This window comes from Bicyclus anynana, chromosome 16, assembly GCF_947172395.1.
Source record: "Bicyclus anynana chromosome 16, ilBicAnyn1.1, whole genome shotgun sequence".
Classification (NCBI taxonomy): domain Eukaryota; kingdom Metazoa; phylum Arthropoda; class Insecta; order Lepidoptera; family Nymphalidae; genus Bicyclus; species Bicyclus anynana.
Genome location: NC_069098.1, coordinates 774,850 through 798,140, shown reverse-complemented (window position 1 = coordinate 798,140; position 23,291 = coordinate 774,850). Strand labels below are relative to the sequence as shown.

Sequence of the window (23,291 nt, the reverse complement as noted above, 5' to 3'; positions counted from 1 at the left end):
CAAAACAATCTATTTTGTATTTTCTTTAATTAACTAATAAATGATTATAAAATCAAATAGTCTTTCAGTAATTTTACTAAACCTAACCTATATTCGCAAAAATTAGGCAAGTACATAAAGAATGTGTACGTTTTTCTGTGAATTATACAAAACAGTTAACAGATTTGGTAAAAAAGCCAAATCTGAACATTTTCATGTAATAATACAAGTAATCTGGCTAATGATTCTGTCAAATACATAATACTAGATGACACTGAAAATGTTGCCTTGAAAAAAATTGAGATGAACCATCCATAACACTAATGACTACCGAATGTACATTTTAAAACTCCGTCAAAATCGGTCACAAATCAATTTGGGAGGAGTATGGCAACTAACATTGTGACACGAGAATTATATATATATATATATATATATATATATATGACATATATACCTATACTAATTTACGTTACGTGAGTGGCTTATAACAGGCTCGAAAAAATTAGGAAGCAGTCAAGTTTTACAGTTTTCAACATAAATTCAGATATACATTTTCATTGCAGGCACAAGTATTTTACAACGATATATGACAAATCTAATGGTGGATACTTTTATCCACGTTAAGAAACACACAGACTTAGGTATATACACATTAAGAAAGAATTTCTTCTTTACTTAACAAAATAATTTTGTATTTGAGTTATGTATAACAATGTTGCTATAAATACCTATATATTGCTGTTATTGAAGACCAATCAACAATCACACAATTTACAAATCAAAATAACCTCAGTATTGTAAGTCCCCAGCACTCTGTCCCTATAACACTGTTGGAGCAATTTTAATTCACACACACACACAACACGAAACAGTCGAGATTGTCCAGTGGTTCTCAAATAAGTTTGTTCCTTCGTATCCTGAACACTTCTCTGGCTGTTTGGCTATTTTTGAACCTCATCTCACTCTTCTTCTCTTTATTTGTATCCGTTAATTTATCTACCTTTTTAAACTTTTCCATTTTAGACCTTATTCCCTCTGTAGAAGGTTCAACATCATCATTGTCTTTGAACAAATCTTTTACAGACACTAACCTATGAGAGTTGCCAACTCGTAATAACTTCTTTAACCCCCTAGAAGATTTTTGTTCTACAAGACCCAAAATACCCCAATCGTCCGATTTGTGACCATCCAAGCAAGACTCTAAATGCCACGCGGCGTTTCTTACCTCTAAACGTAACCTTTCGCATTCCTCGTAGCTCACATTTCTGCTAACATTAAGGGATTGTTCTAGAGGGTTAACTACGTAAAGTGGTAATGAATTGGGCTTCCGAATGGCTCTGCCTTCGTTAATAGATATGGCTTTGTCTTGAAACTCGAATTGTGAGTAAAACTCGAAGAATTTGAACAGTAGAGTTTGCAAGTCGTCATCGTTCTGAGAATACGAATCTGTGGGTAGTTTGTTTAGATCTCGTAGGAACGTGCAGTTGAGATTTTCTTCGGCTACTCTAATGTCTTCTTTGCCTGGGAAAGGAGAAGGAATGCATAGGTTAAGTTAACTTTAGCGTTATACAATATTAATTTTGATTTGAATGATCATATCTATGTACCTATAAAAGAAACCCAATGGTCTGGTTAGGCAATCTACCATCGATTGGAGTATTAAGGTATATTATAAGTTTGGTTAGAAAGAATATAGTCATAGCATATACATACACAAGGTGACAAAAAAAAAAGTTAGTAACACCACCAATACATTACTCGCGAAGTTGATCGAAGTTAATCAAATACGATAGTGTTGAAACAAACTTTCGCTTCTTGCAACCTCGCATCGCTTCGCTCAACTTCTGACCATTAACGGTTTTTGCGAGCGAGCCAAAGGACTCTAAGCGACCAAAGGTTCGAACACGAATCGTCTCGCTACGCTACTCAGATCACTTCTTCATCTACCTACAAAGGTATTAAGGTAAAGGTAGTAAGGTCATCTACAAAGACCCTAGAAACATCAAAGTAGTGAAAGTGTAAATTAGTTTCAAGTGGTAACACTGACCGGCCAAACTGATGAGGTAGTTGAGCGACGGCAGGATGGGTCCGCTCTGCTTCTGCTGCAGAAAGAACAGCACGAGCAGCGTGAGCGGGAAGTTGGTGAGCCAGCGGCCGGGGTGCGCGTTGGTCAGCGCCACCGCGCGCGCCCAGCTCCGCACCGCGCCCGTCAGCGGCCGCACGCGCGCGTCCAGCGCGCCCAGCGCCCACAGCAGCTCCGACATGTACACGCCCGACCTGCCACGTGACACAGGCTACTTCACACAATGCCAATCAGGCGCCCGCAGCAGCTCCGACATGTACACGCCCGACCTGCCACGTGACACAGGCTACATCACACAATGCCAGTCAGGCGCCCGCAGCAGCTCCGACATGTACACGCCCGACCTGCCACGTGACACAGGCTACATCACACAATGCCAGTCAGGCGCCCGCAGCAGACACAGACTTACGTGTTGTTACAGCACAGGTCGCAGTCCACGTCGGCCAGCTCGTGCGAGTACTTGACGATGGGCACGCGCGCGTTCAGTATGCGCTGCACGCGGCCCGCGCCCGGCACGCGCAGCTCCAGCAGCGCGCCCAGCAGCTCCATGTGCCGCTGGCTGGGGCTGCGCGCGCCCTCCGACTTCTTCTCTTGGTACACTAGGCGATGTTTCTGTGACGACTGTGTGACAAAACTAATCTATACTAAAATAAATTATAAATAGAAATTTGTGAAGTTTTTAGGTTGTTGGGTGAAATACTCGTATCTGGATCTACTCAACCGATTTTAAATATTCTTATACCAATAGCAAGCAACATTATTTTGAGTGTCATACTTTTGGGAATATCCCTGGAAAACACCGGGATGTCGGCTAGTACTGTAATAAACCTGTAACATGTCTGCCTCAGTCTTTGTGCCTTTGCAATAAGAGGTCCTTGGTTGCCTAACTTCTGAGGAAGTTTTCTGTAGTAACCTATGTATAAGCAGTAGGCATATCAATGATATATTTTTTGATTAAGTAACTTTCGTTGTTTACAATGTAACTAAATGAAATTAAGACAATTAGTCACTTTTGACTGGCTCAGTTTGACGCGCGACTGACATATCTATAGTATAAAATCTTCGCTTATAGCTATATGAAAAATACATATAAAGATATTCTATACACTTACCAGATTATGTTCATCCAAATTATTGGAAAGGACAAGATCTAGGTCACAGCCCATTCTTCCAAATCCATTAACGGATGAGCCAAAGGGCTGCACTCTAATGTTTGCGTACAGACTACTAAATACAACTTCCAGCTGAAATAAACATCAATTTAATGTTAGTACTTGCTACTAATATAGGACCATTCTTTCGAGTGTACAAACTATGTGCTGTTACCAATGTTATTAGAAGAAATAAGAGATAGGTAGGTTATACGCCGACAGCAAGTGGTACGTTAAAAGTTTAAAACTATGCTAATTAGCAAACCTGAACTCAGTCGCCGCACTGTCATCGCGCCGTTGACAACGCTGCTGAAAAAATTTTTGTGTTCCAGTTGTAAACATCGAATGTGTTTGATGTAACCCCTCTACCTCTTATTTCTTCTAACATCATTGGTTGCCACTCGATAACAAAATTAGTTGTATTTCTACCACCAATCTAAAAGGAAATCCCTAGTGTTCAGTGTAAGTGGAATAGAATCACTAATACAGAGTCACTACTGTAATAAATGGGTTAAGGAAAGAGTGGTCTAACTTGTTCTGCATGAGTTGCACAAGTAAAATTTGCGTTGTGTATTATTAAAAATAAGTATAATATTTTAATTTTGATATTGGCACTGCATGTGACTTGGCCGATTCTGTAGAGGGCTCTTCTCAGTCTAAGGTGCATTTGGTTTAACTTAAAGATTTTGAATAAATTTATTACTAGTATTTTATAATAATTTACCAGTAAATCAATTAACAAATGTATTGATAATTTAAAATGGGCGCATTACACTCACTGAAAAAAAAATTACATTCAAGACTAAAATTCAAAATATTGCTTACCTGTCTAGCCACCATATATCTGAGCCTCACTCCTATATCATTCAGCACTGTTCTATCGTATAACATCTGTATCTGATCTGACACTGAGTCACAGTTCAACAATTCCTCATATAAGACTTCTTCATTTACAGACTTACTGCCATCTTTAACTGCCAACTGTTTTATGCTTTGTTCATATTTCTCTCTAACCCCTGAGGAAGCCCTGAACCAGAGGAAAGGCGACTGGACACCCATCACATCTACATCTTTTTGATGTGAACTGCATGATTTTAATACATCTTTTAGGTTTTCTTCTGAATTAAATTCTATGAGCATGAAATGCTGCAAATAAGGTATGATTTTTTATTATTATCACTCCCTATTGATTTTAAATTTATAAAAGAACATTTAAAACATAGTTCCAACTATACTAAAGCCAAACTTAACTAAAGACCCTCAATAGCTCAACAGTAAAGCAGCAGGACTCATCACAAGGTAGTGGTTTGATCCCCGCCCTTTGGGCTATTGTTGTACCCACTCCTAATACAGTCTTTCCTGACTAGTTGAAGAGAAATGAGAATATTGGTCATATTTATAAGATATGGCAAATATTCTTTTTTAAAATAACTTAATGTGGAATGTTTAGACTCACTTTAATTCCACATCAAGTTTGGCTTTAGTGTAAATTTTTGAAGCTACACAGTATGTAAATGATCTAGGTAAAAATACAAATGTTGTGTTGTAAATATTTATTTATAACCATTACAAAGTTAATGTAACAATTTTATTTGCGACTCCATGCTATATACTTTATTATTAGACAATAGCAACAAAATAGTAACATGCTATTGCATAACAGCAGCCATAATAAATAGCATATGAGAAATCACAGATATTAAAGTTTAATATGAGAACACTATTAATAATTACTCGTTGACTCGTTTCTATACTCGAAAATAGTTTAACAGTTCCTTTGCCTTACATAAATTTTTATTCCATGTTTACAATGTTTACTATAGCTAGATCATGTTATGTGTAGTATTTGTATAGATTGTGAAATAATAGTGCAAACACGGTCAAAGACAATTGAATCAATAACAGGAACAGGGACGATTCCCTGGTTGAACTGAACTACTCTCACCTCTCCTCCGGAATTCCTATAGTGATGAATGTCATTGATGGAGGCATATTTAGAGCAATAACCGTGCAATTCATTAAACGAGGACTCTGAATTCACTTGAACGACGAGACTGCGACGTGCCTCGGCTCTCCTTAGAGCCACAATCTCATCGAAAGTCACAAATTTCCGTGATACATCTGAAAATAAAAACATAACCTATAAAATATTATTAGAGATAAAGTTCAACAAGAAACATTTATCTACCTACCTGACTTTTTTCTGTAAAATATACATTTACTGAAGATATTGTTGAATTGCTTTCTTAATAAATATACTTTTCCAGTCTGCAACAACACAGACATTTTAAACGAAATAAGTTGAGGCAATTTTAATTTTTGAAAAACATAACATGTCAAAATTCATACTTCATTCAAACAAAGTGTCAAAAGTGAAGATGTCATGTCAATAATTGTGTTTCGTTTTTGCATTATAATGTGAATTAGTCTGTATATTTTCTGATAATAAATAATATATTTAAAATAACATTCAACTTTAAAAAATGTAGTTAAAATAATTTAAGAAGATGAAAATAGTAAGTACCTTTGATAGACCATTTGTAAAAAACTCAAAATGGCAGAAACAAAACAAAACGTAACTTTGCATATGACATTGACATTTGACAGTTTAGTTTAATTTAAATTAAATTGGATTGTTGGGTTGGGAGGTTATTTGTTATTTTTAACAATCACTCAATAATGAATTACATTTAGTAATAGTAGGTTTGTAAATATCAAAATGACTACTAGACTCTTCGGACGAATTATTATGCCAATAATTATAAACACACGTACAATTCCCATAAATCTAATACGCGGTAGCGGAAAATTGGTTTCCACTTCTGTGACTTTATCACAAGTTAGAAACTATGCTAAAAGCAAAGACAGAGGAAAAGACAAAAAAGGTAAAGGAGGAGGAAAAGTGGAGATCAACCCTACTGTAATGTCAGAGTTAGTGCCAGTGGAAAAGATCAAAGAAAGATGCCTGAGTGCTATTGGTAACATGAAGGAGGACTTCGCTAAGAACCTATCTCTCCGATCGACTACCGGTGCTATAGACTCTTTACCTGTTAAGTATGATGGTAAAAGCTATGAGTTACAAGAACTCGCACAAATCGTACGAAAAAACCCAAAAACTATTGTTATAAATTTTGCATCCTTCCCTCAAGTTATACCTGATGCTTTAAAAGCTATTTATAACTCTGGACTCAATTTAAATCCTCAGCAAGATGGAACAACGCTATATGTCCCTGTACCTAAAGTCACAAAGGAGCACCGAGAAGCATTGGCAAAAAATGCCAAAGCAATGTACATTAAATGTAGGGACACAGTGAAAGATATACAAAATGAATATATTAAGAAGACCAAAAAACAGAATGGTGTGTCAGAGGATTTAGTTTTTAATGTAAATAAACAAATATCAGCTTTATGTGAACAATACTTAGAGGAAGCAAAAAATGTCTACAATGCAAAGCATGATGAACTTTTGGGTACTGGTAAATGATTCCAAAGGTCACTAAGCTGAACTCATGATACATTTGTGTCGAAGTTTTTCATTTTAATTTCATTTCAAACTTCTGTATTCAGAAACAATAACATAACAAGACTGGATTACTTGCAGACTGCATGTCTCGTTTGAGTTTTCTGCCATATTTTTTGCATTTGTTAAATTAATGTCTAATTTTTAGTTGTTTTCTGCAAATTAGATCTATATAAATATAGGTATTTTTATTAGATTAGTTCCAATATTTTGTATGTTCATTTCATTATAATTTAAAAACTAATGAAAGATTAAAAATAAAAATACCATTTTATTTTGTTTTATTTTTCTCCTATATGTTATATTATAAGTGGGACATGTTTAGATGTCTAATTGTGATATCAGGAACTGCAAAGGAGTAAGGTACCTCATCCTCATTCTCATCATCCTGGGCTATTAAAGAATTTTCAGGTTTCAGGGCATAAACACATAAATTATTATGATACTTGTTTACAGTTACAGCTGTTTAGACTCTGCGCCACGAAAGAAGTCCCGCGGCTAAAACCTGAACATAAATGGCTAAATCCTAAAATTGAGAAATGACATGATTGGCATTACCAAATCACAATGAGTGAGCGTCATAAATGACATTAGCGCCGCGTCTACGGGACTTGTTTCGTGGCGTGATGCGGGTCGCGGAGTCAGAGTAAATTAATTTATAGGGTATGCCACGGCGGACTTTGCACCACGAAACGAGTCCGGTCCCATTGTCATTTTGTGTAAGGAGCTGTGGCTGTGAGCGCTGAGCAAATTCTCAAAATCATAGTGCAAAATGCAAATCTCAGAATATGACAAAACACGTATTATGAGGTGCCAATTGAAATTACTGAGTATAATAAATTAATACTTTTATCTACGGTTTAATATTAAAGTACACATCATAAGTAGAAATGTTTAAGTAAAAAATAATTTAAACAAATTATGAAAACGCATGTTTTTTTTAAATTTATCTATATGATTTTTTTAAATTTGGCGGGCGATTTCAGTCTACTTCTTGATTCTTCTCTACTTTCATTAGCCAAATTCGACTCTTTTATACATTTTTTATTCTGTTTCTATTCTGTGCTCTCCTAGATGTAGATGGCACAGATTAGATAGGGCCTTCAGTGGTTCACTGCCTTGCCTGTCAAAGTTAACAGCTTAAACGGCTTAAACGGCAGCTCATAATCTTAAAAGCTTAGATACATAGGTAATAGCTTAAAAGTCTATGCCAGTTTATCACAGAGTACTTTTTATATATGGGCAGTTTATGCAGCACCACAGACGACAAACAACAGCTTAAACGGCTTAAACGGCAGCTCATAATCTTAAAAGCTTAGATACATAGGTAATAGCTTAAAAGTCTATGCCAGTTTATCACAGAGTACTTTTTATATATGGGCAGTTTATGCAGCACCACAGACGACAAATGAAGGCAGCACTATGCAGTCTATGGAAAGAAAATGGCGCCACGGTTGATTTGTTATTGTTATTGTAAACTGTAGTTTTGTAACAGATTTGTTTGTTGTTGTTCTTCTAATTCTCTGTAAGGCGATGGACAAGCGCACTACATCGTACAACAGAGTGATGCCTCGCGTATACAACAGATCTCACCCAAGTTTTATGGCGAATTCTAAAGTTACGCGCCACGAAAGTTCAACGCGAGTTGGCGCGAAAGCGAGTTGTTCAAACTTAGGTTCTAGTGTTTTTAGGGAATTGCCTTTAGTTTTGAGTGGTTACGAGCCTGAGCAGCCTGTTGATAAATCTAAAGTGCCGAAATATGGTGCCAAGCCAAAGAGGACAATAAAATCGCAAGATCCGTGTAAATCACCTCTTGCGTCTGTGAGGAAAGTTCATGCTGGTGAAATTAATCGTCCTATACGTGCTCACGGTTCTGCTCCTTGCGTGACTGACTCTGGAAGTGTGGGGTGGTCGGAGCATCATCTCAAACAGTGTTATTCGAGTAGGTCTCATACAAGAATCAAGGAGTTAAAGGTAAACTTTCTAGTAGTACAACTATGTACAGACATGCTCCAATCTAAAGGGATTTTATAAATATCAGTACAAATGTGTAGGTGATACATTGTATCAAAAAAGAAATTTCTATATTTCAGGATGAGATAAAAGCATTCCAAAAGACACAGAAGTTGATGCAGCTCCGCAGTCACCTGTACAAGAAGTGTGGTGTAGTGTTGGATGATGTGGGGCAAGTTGCTGAGGACAAGGCAGTGCAGGCGCAGGCACCAGGTGAGGCCCAGTTATGATAACTCCAATCTGTCACACTTGTATCATATCATTTGTAACTGTCTTGTAGTTGCTTTGCCTAACCTATGTGGTTTTTGATCATTTGATCATGAATATGTATTATGGCATACTAAGTTTTTCTCTTCATTGAAATTTTCAGAATCTTGGTAGTAAAGCCAATATCATTAATATCTGATAGTGAATATTACTAAATTTAATATTATCCTATAACCTTAGCATGCCAACCTACATTAGAGCAGTGTGGTGGGTCTAGGCTCCATATCCCCTCTCCAAAAAGAAAGAAGGTTGTGTATTGGACCATTGAAATAGGCTGGTAATGATGATGATGAATTTATCACACTGGCAGAAGTCTAATAGGCTCTGACTTATTTTCTAATTGTGTGAGCTGTAGCCTCCTTAACTGTAGTAGTATGGTATGGTAAACTTATGCTAGAGCTCTGATAAATGGAAATCCTATTTGAGCGGAGACTACTCATGTGAAACCATAGGGCATCTGCAGTTAGTTTCATGCAGGATGGTGGTTAGTATTGTTACAGTTAGCTTCATGTAGGATGGTGCGGGTGACAGTTCGTTTCACTTTTGAATGTTTGCCGCAATTCACGATAACAGTACATATTATGAATGTCATACAGGCGACTGTCGCCATTCCAATGCTATCTGAAAAACACTTTAGTATTATATATATACAGTTATGCTTAACACAATATAATATCTATGTAATCTATTGATTAAAATGAAGTCTAAGATCCAGCCACAACCTACAGTAAAAAATATAAAACTATCTGCTTATAATCAAACTAACAGAACCCCACATTTGTAAAATACTCATATTGTACCAGTGGGAAGGGGTCAAGCCTATGTTACTGTCTGAAAATGTAGCTTTACATTGGTAAAAGAATTTTTCATAAAGTCCAGTACCTAGTTTCAGAGCCTATTTATTTCAAATAATCAAATGTTATGTACAACTGACTTCAAATATTTTTTACAACAAATAAGGTGAACCTTAGCAAATTTTGCTTTGGTGGTCCTTGTCTGTCTATTTTTTATTTATTTTTATATAGGTTGTTAAACCAGTTAGATATCCTGAGATAGATATAGAACCTGGTTCAAAATAAAACATATGGCAGCTACTAAGGCTGATTAAAACATGTTGGTGATATGTCTGAAGCATCTTATACTTAGAATTCTTGTGCAAAAGAATATTGTCTTTATCAAAGCATAATATTAGCCATAATTCATGGTTTATTGTAACTAATTTAGTTCTAGTTTCTGCTGTATGTTTTTAAGTTATTTGTCATTTCAAATATCATATATTTGCAATTCAAATTAATTTGAAAAAAAAAAGCAGCAATAAATTTATCTCTAAAAAAATACATTTGGTTCCTGTTGTATTTTTAGCCGAGCTAAATAACTTTGTACAGCACCATCTATGGTCAGTAAGTAAACAACATTTTGTCTGCTACCAAGCAGTTTAGTAATGACAACATAGATGGAGCCACTTTACATATTGAATATATATTATGGCACACTAGTTTTTAATGAATTTTGAAAATTTTTTTATATACATTTTTTATTCGTATTCAGTACCATTTGCTTAATATTTTTTGTCTAATATTATATTATATTTTTTATATGATTGAACAGAATCTGTGGCTATATTTCGAACTCATTTTAACCAGCCGAAATAGCTCAGTTGGGAGAGCGTTAGACTGAAGATCTAAAGGTCCCTGGTTCGATCCCGGGTTTCGGCAATTCTTTTGTTTTTTGTTATAAAATATATATTTTTCGGTGTAATTGCATCAATCAGCCCCACAATGATGTTAAAGAGTTATTTAAAATAATTATCTACACTAATATTATAAAGAGGAAAGATTTGTATTTCAGTATATGTAACAAATAAACTCCAAAACTACTGGACCTGGATTTGAAAAAAAATATCAGAAAGCTATATAGGTAATAACAGCTAAATTTTATCCCGGCATTCCTACAGTTATTGGAATTACGCGGGTGAAACCAAAGCCTTCGTTTATTAATACGGCAAAAGTCAGAAATGCAAAAATTACCTACACAATTTGTATACAAGTCAAGTTTTATGTAGAGACTTTTTTATTCCGCCATCACCATTAAGGCCTGACGCACAACGGCCAAGTGCGGTTTAGTCCTAGATGATGAAAGAAGAAAACTCCTGTAGAAACGAAAAAAATCTTCCTCTGTATGACATTAATAGTTATTAATAGTGTAGATAGAATTTTATTTCCTCGTGTATTGTAGAGCATGTTAAGCCGTCTGTCTCAGTCATGTATAGGTGTCTATCATCATTGTCATTATCTATAACAACCCATACGGCTCATTGTTTAGCACGAGTTTCCTCTCAGAATAAGAGGGGTTAGACTTTAGTAGATTAGCAGACTTCACTCATCTATATCTATATCTACTGTTTTTTTTATCTCTCATTTATTTATTTCTCCTTTTTTTAATTTTTAACAATGTTATACATACAAAATATACAAAACACTATAAAAACCATTTAACCCTCCTGCTGCGAGACATTGAGTGCCCAAGCAACCGGTGGTCAGGGCTCGAGAGTGAGGAATCTCCTCACTCGCCGTCTCAAGAATCACTGCCTTCTGTATCCGACTCTTGATCCAACAGTTAAGCGAAAGCTTCTTAAGGTGTAGGTCGAAGCTTTTCGCTATAAGACCATTGACTGAAACAACTATCTGAAGAATAACAGTTGACTCAACATTCCATATGGAGGTAATCTCGTGAGCAAGGTCCTAGTACATATCTATATCTACTCTTTATTATTTATATAAAAGCGATTGGTAGATAGGTACATCACGAAATATCGAAAACGTAGGTACAAAGTTGAAATTTTAGCAGGGAGGTAGTTTATAGTTAGTAGATGTCCATTAAAAACGGATTTTGCGATAGGGGCAGATGAAGAAGATCTAGGAGCGGACGAAATCGTGGGACGCTCATGACTTCGTCCGCTGCTAGATCTCCTTACTACTATAATGCGTATCACAGTAGGATGCCAATTCGTAGACCATAGGCATCATTGCAGCATTAGTGTTCATTTATACGAGCGGCAGCTGCTACCGACGCCTGCAGTCGACTGCGGTCGTCGGTAGCAGTTGCCGCTCGTGTAAATTAACCCTTACAATGTAAAAAAAACACTGTAGTACATTAAGTTATGTATCCTATGTTGTATTAACGTTATGCTAGCCTCGCCAACTTCCTTGAATGCATGGTGGGTCAAGTATCCACTCCTTATCATAGTCCATCTGTGGGTCAATAGACAATCTTTGTTTGGATGGAGACTATTTTTTAGTCGTAACATGTTTTATCTTTATATTACAGATATCGCACCAGGAGATAACGAAAGGTAAGAAACTGATGTCTATAGCCGCAGTCGTCATAAAAACATCCATTGCAATAGAAAGGTATTATAAGTAATATTTTCAATGTCCACGATATGAAAGAAAATGCAAAAAATAAGCTCTAAGTCGCAATTATATAATACATAGTTATTTACCTACTACTTAGTTAATAATTTGAAGACTTAAGTAATCACCATTTATTTCCAATGCGCAAACACGTCTAAATACTCGAATCGTTCAAATGTTTTATTTTACCATTACCTTTACAATATACGGGCTTTCTCTCAGAATGGATATAATCCAGGACTTGGGTTATTCTCGCTCAGGCTGGACATGATATTTTTGTTTATCTGTACATTTTTATTTTATTACCTATAACATAGTTTTTGTTTTCGGTGATTAGTGTAATCAACAGAATCTCAAATTGTGCTAATTTTGTAAATATTATGAAGGTCCATTTATTATGCTAAAGTGAATAACATTTAACAAGCCTGTTAGTAAAAATATAGTCATTATATTTTGTTGGCTTTGACTGAATCTCTTCAATTGCAAACTTAACAAATAAGGGCGATACTTATAAGAATAGGTCATAGAAGGCGGGAGGCTTTTTAGCGAAGGCCGTCATCGCCTCTTTAGCTCAGTGGTAGAGCACTGGTCTCGTAAACCAGGGGTCGTGAGTTCAATCCTCACAGGAGGCATCTGAGTTTCAACTTTTTTTTAGTTTCATTAAGCATTTTCTTTATAGACACATGATTATTTATAAGTTATTCTCGCTATAACATTAATACCGCATGTATTTAACTTACCACAATCAGAGTAGACAATTGATATCAGTTTTATTAAACACAAAAACCCTTTTCCTCCATAACAGCCTCCGTTCCGTTAGTTTTTAAAATTGACAAATTTTGCGTAGCATTGTCGTTCGTTATGTCATCGTCAGGATCGTTATGCTAGCCACAAACGGTCAATTATTCTCACGTTTCTGTAGCACCCACGATTATAATTGATCGTGAGTTGGTCACTGCGTACATGACTAGTATGCCGCGTAGCTACTGCCGTTTGCTTTTCAGAAACGTAAGAATAATTGACCGTCAATGGCGACCTTAAAGGACTTTTTTGGGTGTCTACATCTACAATCAGCGTTAGAATCAGTTGCTTGGTTCGAGACTTTGGAAATGCGGACAACGCCAAAGTTGTAACGGCTTTGTTTGGATCATTAAGTGGACTCGCGTTTGGTTTTTGCGCGTATAGTATGAGTAGTTTTTTCCTCTCAATTTAAATCGGTGGAAGTACCTTTCCTAGGCAAGCTACTCCTGCGATTTTTTTGACTCATGTCAAATTTAATAAAAACAATATTAATTTCGTATAGAACACGTAATAAGGGTCCGAAATATTAATATAGGTAACTTACGGATTTCTTATAAAACTTGATTTAAAAAATATGTATTTTTTCAATTCTTCTACCCGTCAGTAACGCTGTCGTCCATTTTGTGACGTCACAATTGACTTGATGTCAATATAGGAATAAACGTCCAATTTTTCGCTTCTTTCGGTCTTGTTAATACGGGTTCGTGTGACGTCATGATACAGGTAAAATATAGATATGTGTCATGAATATGAAAGTTTTCCTATTTCAAAAAATATGATATTTTTTTCAATCTAGAAGAACGATAATGAACAATTTAAGACCATTTAAAAAAAGTGTCATCTAGCCTACTTTTTTTAACTTGTAATGGCGAATAATTTCGTCATACTCGTAGATGTTTTAATGTAACTTTAACCGTTTACGCAGCGCACACAACAAAAGTTCTCAAGAGGGATGATTTCTTCCCGCTTTTGTGCCATTTTTCATTGATGACATGTTGCTCTTCTATTTATGGCAGTTGCGTGTTACGTAGCCTTCATCCTTCCTCTATAAATAGACTATCCAACATAAAATCGTCTTTAAATTCGAATCAGCAATTCCTGACATTGATGCGTTCAACCAAACAAACAAACTCTTCAACGTAATAATGTTAATACAAGCTGTACTTGAGTAGGTACAGCAGTGAGCAGATATGTGCTAGTAACTGTACATTGATCCTGTTACGCGTACCGTTACGCGTCACGTCCCACGCTCGGGATCCTGCTCTGCGAGTGACTGTTGTGACATGGGCTCGCGGCTCGCGCCGAATGACGGATGTTTACCTCACCGTCACAAGCGACGCGATTGTCTCACGGGGAAATCCTTTTACCCCGGAAAAAAATATTTTGAAATAACGAATATTCGAACAGTTGTGATTTAAACTTTTAGTAAAATAACTGAACAAGTGATAGTCGGACTCGTTCACCAAGGGTTCCGTAGAGGATCATTATAAATAGTTCAGAAATTGAAAACTGGAAAAAAGCCTCTTTTTTTTACTTAATCACAAAATGTATATTTTGACATTTTTTCTTGCAATTGTGGAATATAACAACGTTACTTGCCAAATTTCATAGTTCTAGCTCAGCGGGAAGTTATGAGTTTTGATTTCATTGAGAGTGTCAAAATATGTGTTATTTTAATAAACGGCCTTATCTCCTTTTTTAACTTGAACTTTTAAGTTTGATTTTTTCACTGTTTCATGGGACCATAGACCTTAGTACACGGTTTAAATTTCAACTTTATATCTCCAAGCATTCCCGAAATATAGGATCTTTTTTTTCTTTTGAAGACCGGAACCCTAACTGGCAATTGTGAAACGAAGTTCGTCCGTCCGAGTGTCCGTCGATGGCTGATGCTTTTAATAGAGGCTTTTATGAATGTTATACGTAAAGTTTCGATTGTATGTATGTTTGTTTGCATTAAATAGGTATATGCTTTGATACTACCGAACCGATTTAAAAAAATCTTTCTCTGCTAGGAAGTTACACTATCCCCGAGTGTTATAGGCTATAATGTATCTCCGTACTCCTAAGGGAACGGGAACCACGCGGGTGAAAACGCGGCGTTTGCTAGTCATTCATGAGTCTCTTGATATGTAAGCTTCGGTACGTCGTTTTCAGCTACAACGTTGTGAACGGTTTAAATCGGAGCTGTCGTCTAGTCGTAGTCGGATGTCGGTCAGGAATAGCTTGGCCGCGAGCCAGCGCACGCGCGGAAGCGGATGTGACGTCACGCGCATTGACGCGCGTTCCAGATTAATGCGCTGTCAAATATTGTTGTGGATGTACACGCTGCGACTGCAACGAATCCCTTTGTGCGCTTTTGCTATATCTCAAACGCAGCTTGCTTTGAGCAAAAATAAAGGTATCGGACCCAAGGGCGTCACCAGCCCATAGCTCGGGTACGACAATATTAAGTACAGTAAGAATCGAACCACCACCTCTCGATGATGTGTCCGGCTCCTTTACCGTTGAGCTTACGCATATGCACAAATGATAAGAGAGACAATGAGAAGAGATATTAGGGAAAAAGATTAGAAGAGGAAGAGAGAAAATTCGTAAGAGAGTATTCCATTTAATATTATTCTGTGGTGGTAAATACATTATTACAAAACTGGAAACCTCAAAATTCTAAATTGGTAACTGATTGCGTCCTGCAAAACTTAACTCTGAATCCGCTGAGTTCGCCACAAACGTAACCTTTGAAACCCCCAAAGAGTCAATCGGCCCCACGTAACCCGTTCTGAGAATAGATCAGTAAACAAAAGGAAGACATCGAGCGATCGGTTGGCCGCGGTCCATCGCCGACTCCTCGAAGCCGTATAAGGGCAACGGCCCGATCGTCATGCAACGTTGACGCAAATGCTTGAATGAAACCCACGTCATTGGTGACAGCCCTTCGGCGGTGTGCTATTTTTGCGTCCACCCACTTGCTGTTATAACTTTCGTGTGTTATATTTGACTCCAACTGCTTCGTTGTTCTAATAGTCAGTCAATGTGGCTTCGTATTACGAGGTTGATTTTGTATTAGCTACTTAAAATGAACATCAAATCAGTAACAATCGTATTCCGTGAAGACGCAACAAAACGAAAATCATAATTTCAACTGGCCAATCTCATCTACTAGTCTATGATATCCACGAAGGGTTGTCTGTAGATACCAGATGTAACTTTATAATCTCAATTTTGATCAATTAGCATTAAATAAATAGTGAATACATCACGTGAGTTAAGGATTACTAACAATAGCTAGTTGTAATCCACTAACATAATATGCTGATTGGACTTCACACACATAGAGAATACTGAATATTTTTTATTTAAAAAAAAAATGGTAAAAATTCTCAGACCGGATTTGGCAATTCATCGTTGGTGGAACTACTCATTGTTCAGTGACTTCGAGTGTTGGCGAAACGGCCTACCAAAGGTGTGGTGGGTCGAAGACCCAAATCCCCTCTCTTATGAAGAAAGGCTTGGCCTTGTATAGTATGCGCATTATCATCTGAGTCGTCCGGTCATAAAAGTCAAAAAAGATAGGAATGTGCAGCGCGCCTACCTGCGCACCCTAATTATCGATAAACGGCTACCTGCGCACGTGCTAATGATGAGTCAATAATGATTTGGACGATTCTGATTGGTCGGTTTCTAATGTAATTGCATTGCGTATTTTTTTTGCTATAAATGTGTTTACTGCAATTAAATAAATACATTCATGTGTTACTCGTTGCGCACTATGGATACTAATATATAATAAATTTGGCAGAAGACGAAGATTCTGATGATGAAGACTCAGATGAAGATTAATTTTATTTAGTTAATAATTATATAATATGAAATATGTATTATATTAAATCAAATATTGTTAATTTTTTTAATTTTGTGAACAAGATACGATAATAAACTTTACTTATCGATAATATGTCTTTCATTGTTACACCCTTCACTAGACGGCTCCATAAGACCCATAAGTGCAAGCGAGATAGATATAGAGAAATGATTTATGGCCCTAAGACTCAGTTGTTAATGCTATTAGTATAGTGAGCCATTCAAATATTAAAATGAAAGACCAACCTTAGGTGAATCTTTGGTAGGCTAGCAGTACACTTGTAAAACATGCTTCCTCTCCCTCTAATCACGGGAGTTCGTAAGGGAAGGACTAAACTAATAATGGAATTGGTATATTTAGTCCAAATGACTCAGTATATGCATTTGGTACGGCGCCAAAGCGATTAGGTTTTTATGTTATTTGTGCAGCAGTTATTGATTTATAGCTTGGCAGTGATAGTGGATGTGCTGCCTAAACTAATGTTTGAAGTGTCTCTTTTTATGTTGCATCTTTATCATGCGTCCGTCTCTATTTTTGGGTACATATTACAACTCAATTGGGATGGCTTATCTAAATATATGAAAAGCGAAAACTCATCACAAAATGTCGAAAATTCCGCTTTACGCAGAAAGGTAAAATTTGGCAGGGAGGTTTATAGTTAGTAGACATCCGCTATGAACGGGTTTTGCGACAAGGCCAGATTAAGGGTTTCTAACGGCGGACGAAATCGCAAGCGTTCGCTAGTTGAGTTATAAAATTGAGAACCGCGTTTTCTTCCGCGTGAATTCTGAATGTTACTATCGATACCCTTTAGTTTATCAGAATAAAATGTATCCAATGTCTTAGCTTATAGTATGAATTCCAATGAACTCAAATCATGCCCAAGCTTCATTTAATACATTCAGCAGTTTCGGCGTACATCACGGCCAAGGGGTAAAGGAAGGATACAAAAATTAAAAGAAAGGTAAAACACCTAATATACTTTCTGCCTTATTCTGCCATTCTGATTAAATTTGGCCAGAAATGAAGACACTTTATTTTGTCTGATACATTAAACGATATTAAAACGTATCAAAATGGCTGCATATCACGGCCTGAGGTGTGGGGGAGAGCCGCGGGACGTGCGTGGGCAGAATTCCCTCTCCCCATTTGGAGCTATTTGCGTTATGCCCCAGCACGTACCCTGTAGCTTTCAACTCCTGGAAGTTTTATTTGAGCAGATCCTGACTTTACTTATAAGCATGAATTTATTCTCTACATTTTGTACAAGTATATTCGTACCTACTAAGAAAAGATTTCCTCGATGGAGGATACATTTAACATCAATAATAATTAGTTATATGAATCTTCTTCTCTTCTTAAAGATCTTGTTAAAGATTGGCCGACAAGTTAAGCCTAAAATAATAAAAAAATCTAGTTATTCAAAAAAACATTATAAAATCATTCGCTTTCTTTTAAAATTTTTATTTCCATTGCCGATAAAATCTTGTCAAGTAAACTTCTGTTGCTCTGCTATCAGTGAAATTATTTTGCAGAATTTTGTGAATTGTGACCGCATGGATTTCGCCGAAGTCAGCTTAATGGTTTTTTTAGTTACTAGAATGGGAATTGTTATTCATACATTACCATCTTAAAAAATTTACTATGATGGCCACGTTCTATTTTAGGAGGTTCTAAAAATCTTACGTACAGAATAATAGGGTTAGAGGAATTTTAAAAGGACTCGTGCAGTATTTTTCTGTTGGGTGTCTCATTCTTATCTAACTTTTTCTTATATTATTTTTACATTTTTGTTGAATTATGAATGATGACTTTAATAAATAAATAAATACACGTAAAACTTTTATCAAAATAACTTAATGCTTTTTCTCTTGTTGTTGTATAAAGGTTTTTGTGGCTTCATTATTACAACTGTTAAACGATGTTTCGTGTTGTCATTATCAAAATCAAAACGAATAACAACTATAACGGAAATAGTTTAGAAAATATTGTTTTCGTTTTTGTTGGGTAGTTTGTTTTTTAATATTAATATCGACATGTTTATACTCGTTTTATTGCTTCTTCTGACTAAGTTTTTTGCGGTAGAGTGGGGCTGGTATTTCATGATTTCTGGACCTCTTAAATGAACAATCTACATAGCATATTCCTCAGCCCTTAATACGCTCAACTAGTCTGTATGATAACCATAATCACTATTACACTTTTTTGATGGCCCACAGCAGGGCTTGGGTCTCCTCCCTTCCAATAATAGATGGTGATTTGAACCTAAGGTTGTAATGTATAGTTTCCTTAAGTAAGTAACTTGAGAAATGGAAAAAAAGTTCCACTAGGTCTAACTAGCGAAGGCCTACTCCCGCCCGGTACAATTAGAGCGGGGAAAGTAGAGCTTAAACAATTAAGCTGCTCAACGACTTAACGGATTGCGCATGTCCCGGTGTGTCTACAGGTGTGCGGGTCTCATCGAGATATTACGCTTCGTTACGGATTTGTCGACTTTTTATAAAACTTTATGAAAGGGGAAAGTTGATTTGTGTGCCTTTTGTTTTTTTGTTAACGTTATAAAACAAATAAAACCGGCCAAGTGCGTGACGTGACGCGCAAGGTTTAGTTTTAAGGTTACGTAAATTAAATTACACTTTGAAACCTTATTTAATGTCTCGTTTGTCCAAGATTGACTGTTGATTTAACTCCCGCCAACCCCCATTGCAGCAGCGTGGTAGGACTAAGCTTGACCCTTCTATTTTAGGAGGCCTTGTGGACGATTAAAAAGATTGAGAATTACGTCCCGGGCGCGGGGTATGCCATCAAGATATCTTAATACAATATAGTATAAACTAATCAGAATATTCGTATCTACATAGCACCCGTGTAAAGCCGACCCGCGTCGCTAGTTTAGTTAATAAACTTTGCGCGGATGATAAAGAGAAGTGCATTGAAATATTCACAACACCAAGCAATGGTAATCGGTGGGCGATGCGCCGGTGCATACAAACCGCTAATCAGTGGAGCGGCACTTTGTAAAGCGACCACGTTTTAGATCGCGCGATAATGCGACGCCACACTCGATTACGAGTTGATACTTGATGCTATCAAGGAGATAGCGCGATGCGAGTGAGGTCAGTGCAGACTGCAGATAGCAAGCTGAATTGCGTCACCAATAGTCGAGCGATACCTACGGGCTACCACGTACCCATGTGTAGTTTGGTTATAGTTGATGTTTAATTTCTTCTGTGTTTAAGCATAAGCACTAGAAGATATCACACGAGTTTACGGCCAGACATTCTCGAAAATGTAATTCAAAGTTGGACTTCTGGAATGGATCACCTAAAACGTAGGCCGTGGTCAACATTACATAAAGTTTAAAAAACAAATGGCAAGGATTGATTTTTTATTGCCCAATCATCATTAAGGATCCATATACGGCTCACTGTTGAGCACATATCCTCTAAGAATGAGAGGTAACCCCTCTCATTCTTAGAGGATATGTGGTGGTGTGGATGGCTAATAGTCCACCACCCTGGCCCAATGCGGATTGCAGACTTCACTCACGAGGCATGCCGGTTTCGCGATAGCCGCACATCTAGCGATATTTTTCCTTCACCATTTGAGACACGTGATATTGAATTTCTTAAAATGCACATACTTAACTTAAAAGTTGGAGGTAGGTATTTAATTACCCCCAATTTTAGTCCTTTTTACTTATGATAGCCAGTCGCTGGATGCTGGCGGCTCGAGATCGTTATGCTTGGAGGTCCTTGCAAGAGTCAGTGGACGTCTATCGGCTGATAAGGTGAGATAAGGTAAGCCAGACTCGTAATTTCATGAGGAGTAACCTAATTACACTTTAAAAGAGTAGGGAAGTAGACACTAGCGCTAACTGCTAGCAACGTGGGAACCTCCACTCAGTTTGGGAGCGATGCCAACTCATCACCATTCCCCATAGCTTACGGTTTCACTGACACGTTTTACGAATACTTTAAACACTTCAATTGAATATTTGATGTTTTGCTAACTTTTACCTGCGGCTCGCCTCGCCTTATCTCGACTTTTAGAAGCAATAACGAAAGTTGTTACTTTAAAATTTTCTAGAAAGATTTTTTTAGGATGAAATAGCGTTGTTAAACATGTTACTTTTAATTCAATAATGACTCCGAAAAAATGAACTTATGTCTTTTGTGGATGTATTAGACTTCACAGGTCGTTTGTTTATACGACGCACACAATGCTTTTGATTTCATCTAATTAAACATTCATGTGACGAATCATCGGCGGATGGAACGTTAGAACAGAATAGGTACGTCGATTGTTGCTCGCACTTAGGTACTCACAGGCCACTTCCGATTGGGTTATAATTAGCTCTTTAAAGTCAAGGCACGTTGCTAATCTAGCCTGGCGTCGGTACCAACTTACCTACACCACAGTAGATAAGTTACATTACATACTATGTTGTGTACTTTATGCTTATAGTCTTATTGCTGCAATTGATGTATATGTTTTACTGTGCAAGGACTATCATCCTTATACCTTTGTATTGGCTTAAAAAGGTTGGAAGACAGATTATAATGGGTAGGCTCATTATGATGAAGACTTTAACAAATTATAAATTACTACCGTACTATGCACGTAGTACCCGTTCTCGGATAAAATATAGACTGTGTTTGAAGTTTCATGTTTGCCTATTTGTAGACCGGTTCGGCTTATTTCTATTTGTAGACAGTTTCTGCTGAGAAGGGCTGGGAGGTAGCTCAACAGGTGCTCTTTTAAAATATTCCACTAGAATGTCTATGAGGATTTTCTCCTCCTGGGAAAAAATGCTTGTTATTACAGAGAATTATGTTGCCTGGACAAACAAATGGCCCACCGGATCATAAGTAAAATCTAAGTATCCTCGGTAACAGAATATATTCTTGCAGAACTACGATCGGAACGCGTCCTGCCCGTTGTTGGCCGGTTGGCTCTGAACTTGTCAACATGTAGTTTAGTTGTAAGCACATACCTGACCATAATCTTTAGATGAATATTAAATAATGTTGCTTGGCAGCATAATAGGGCTTTCTTGGTCGAACAGTGCCAGGGAGCCTTACTAATCGCGAATGTATGAACAACATGAGACGCAGTAATCCGATATCACGTTGCATATGATGCAAGCAGCCGTGCCGATAACGCCGGAATGCAATTAAACATGCACCGCGACGAACGGCTTATCTGCGACCTTGGCAATGACATTGCGGCTTGCACTTGGAGAAATTGCGATGTGCCGGTCGAGCGTGACCGCTGCCTGCGAGCTGAGGCGGGCACGCTCGTGCGGCGCTGCGGCTTCGAGATTAATGGGCTGATGAGTCACGGAACACGGTCCATGGTGACTTGTAGATATCATTTATTGACTCTATGGTGCCTAGACCGGGCAAATCGCGATAAAGTTCGGAGTGCCTGTGTCTTCGCCCAAAGCATCCCAAGTAGTCCATGGTGACACAATGTAGATATTATTTCAGTATATAGAGAGCCTGGGCTACATAGCCTAGCCATACATACAGTAAATAGCGGTAATGTTCGCAACAACATAGTCACGAAGTTGCAGGGAAATGCCTGTGCTTTCGCCCAAAAGGTCCAAGGTATTCGCGCATGTTTTACACATATCATTATAATCTAAACATACGAGTGACTGCAATGTGTCGTCAAGGCATGGCTGACTTCCTTCCTTCGTGACAGCGTTTATTATGCAGTGCCTTGAAAACAACCCGCCATTTCCAATAGCTCTATCAACATCGGTGTACGGGACGAATTTTGGAAGCGAAAATTTGGTTCTTGCTTTTAATGTGTTCCTAAGTCCTAACGTCCATCAAAGAACATACGATTTCGAGAATATCAGAATACATCCTTATAATTATTATAATAGTAAAAGTTAGAATATCAGAATACATCACTGCTTGTCACCACCTTTAAACTGATCACATTAAAATTTAATTTTTCACTTTTTGATGTCGTGGTACGATACCGTTTTTGAAGGCGGTTGTTATTATTAACATTTATGTTACTTCTTTTTACTTATCCACTCAGTTAAAGACTTATTATTGCTATTACGAGTAGGTTGTAGATATAATTTGTTTACTTATTATCTTTGTAAAGTGTGTAGGCGTTAGATCAACCTTTGCTCGTCGTCTGTCACGTGCCAAGTGCTGCATGTCAAAACATCAACTTC

General features: G+C 37.2%; 3 protein-coding genes and 2 non-coding genes across 14 annotated transcripts in view; 4 read left to right on the top strand and 1 right to left on the bottom strand.

Moving 5' to 3' along the window:
* Positions 1-8: 8 nt before the first annotated feature.
* On the bottom strand, positions 9-5,564 carry LOC112047542 (poly(A) RNA polymerase, mitochondrial). 2 transcript variants are annotated; one of them, XM_052886019.1, is made up of 7 exons: positions 5,409-5,564; positions 5,162-5,337; positions 4,042-4,362; positions 3,178-3,309; positions 2,475-2,704; positions 2,030-2,259; positions 9-1,503 (listed from the first exon to the last, which is right to left on the bottom strand). In XM_052886019.1, exons 1-7 carry the CDS (start codon positions 5,500-5,502, stop codon positions 875-877), a joined length of 1,812 nt encoding a protein of 603 aa, XP_052741979.1. In that variant the 5' UTR covers positions 5,503-5,564; the 3' UTR covers positions 9-874. The 2 variants fall into 2 exon arrangements, with proteins under 2 accessions (XP_052741979.1, XP_023940447.2); XM_024084679.2 differs by having other exon boundaries at positions 2,475-2,686.
* Positions 5,565-5,838: 274 nt separating this feature from the next.
* LOC112047538 (ribosome-recycling factor, mitochondrial) lies at positions 5,839-6,915 on the top strand. The gene has a single exon (XM_024084675.2). The coding sequence runs from the start codon at positions 5,936-5,938 to the stop codon at positions 6,698-6,700; it is 765 nt and encodes a 254-aa protein (XP_023940443.2). The 5' UTR covers positions 5,839-5,935; the 3' UTR covers positions 6,701-6,915.
* A 1,249-nt stretch (positions 6,916-8,164) lies between these two features.
* Positions 8,165-23,291, top strand: part of LOC112047554 (uncharacterized) — a 164,133-nt gene continuing 149,006 nt past the window's right edge. For all 9 annotated transcript variants that reach the window (XM_052886014.1, XM_052886012.1, XM_052886011.1 and 6 more), the window contains exons 1-3: positions 8,165-8,710; positions 8,830-8,962; positions 12,344-12,368. In XM_052886014.1, coding sequence (XP_052741974.1) covers positions 8,270-8,710; positions 8,830-8,962; positions 12,344-12,368 — 599 coding nt within the window. In that variant the 5' untranslated portion in view covers positions 8,165-8,269. The remainder of the gene's footprint in view (positions 8,711-8,829; positions 8,963-12,343; positions 12,369-23,291) is intronic.
* On the top strand, positions 10,659-10,731 carry Trnaf-gaa (transfer RNA phenylalanine (anticodon GAA)). The gene has a single exon. It is a non-coding gene; the product is annotated as a tRNA-Phe (tRNA).
* Positions 12,990-13,061, top strand: Trnat-cgu (transfer RNA threonine (anticodon CGU)). Its single transcript has one exon. It is a non-coding gene; the product is annotated as a tRNA-Thr (tRNA).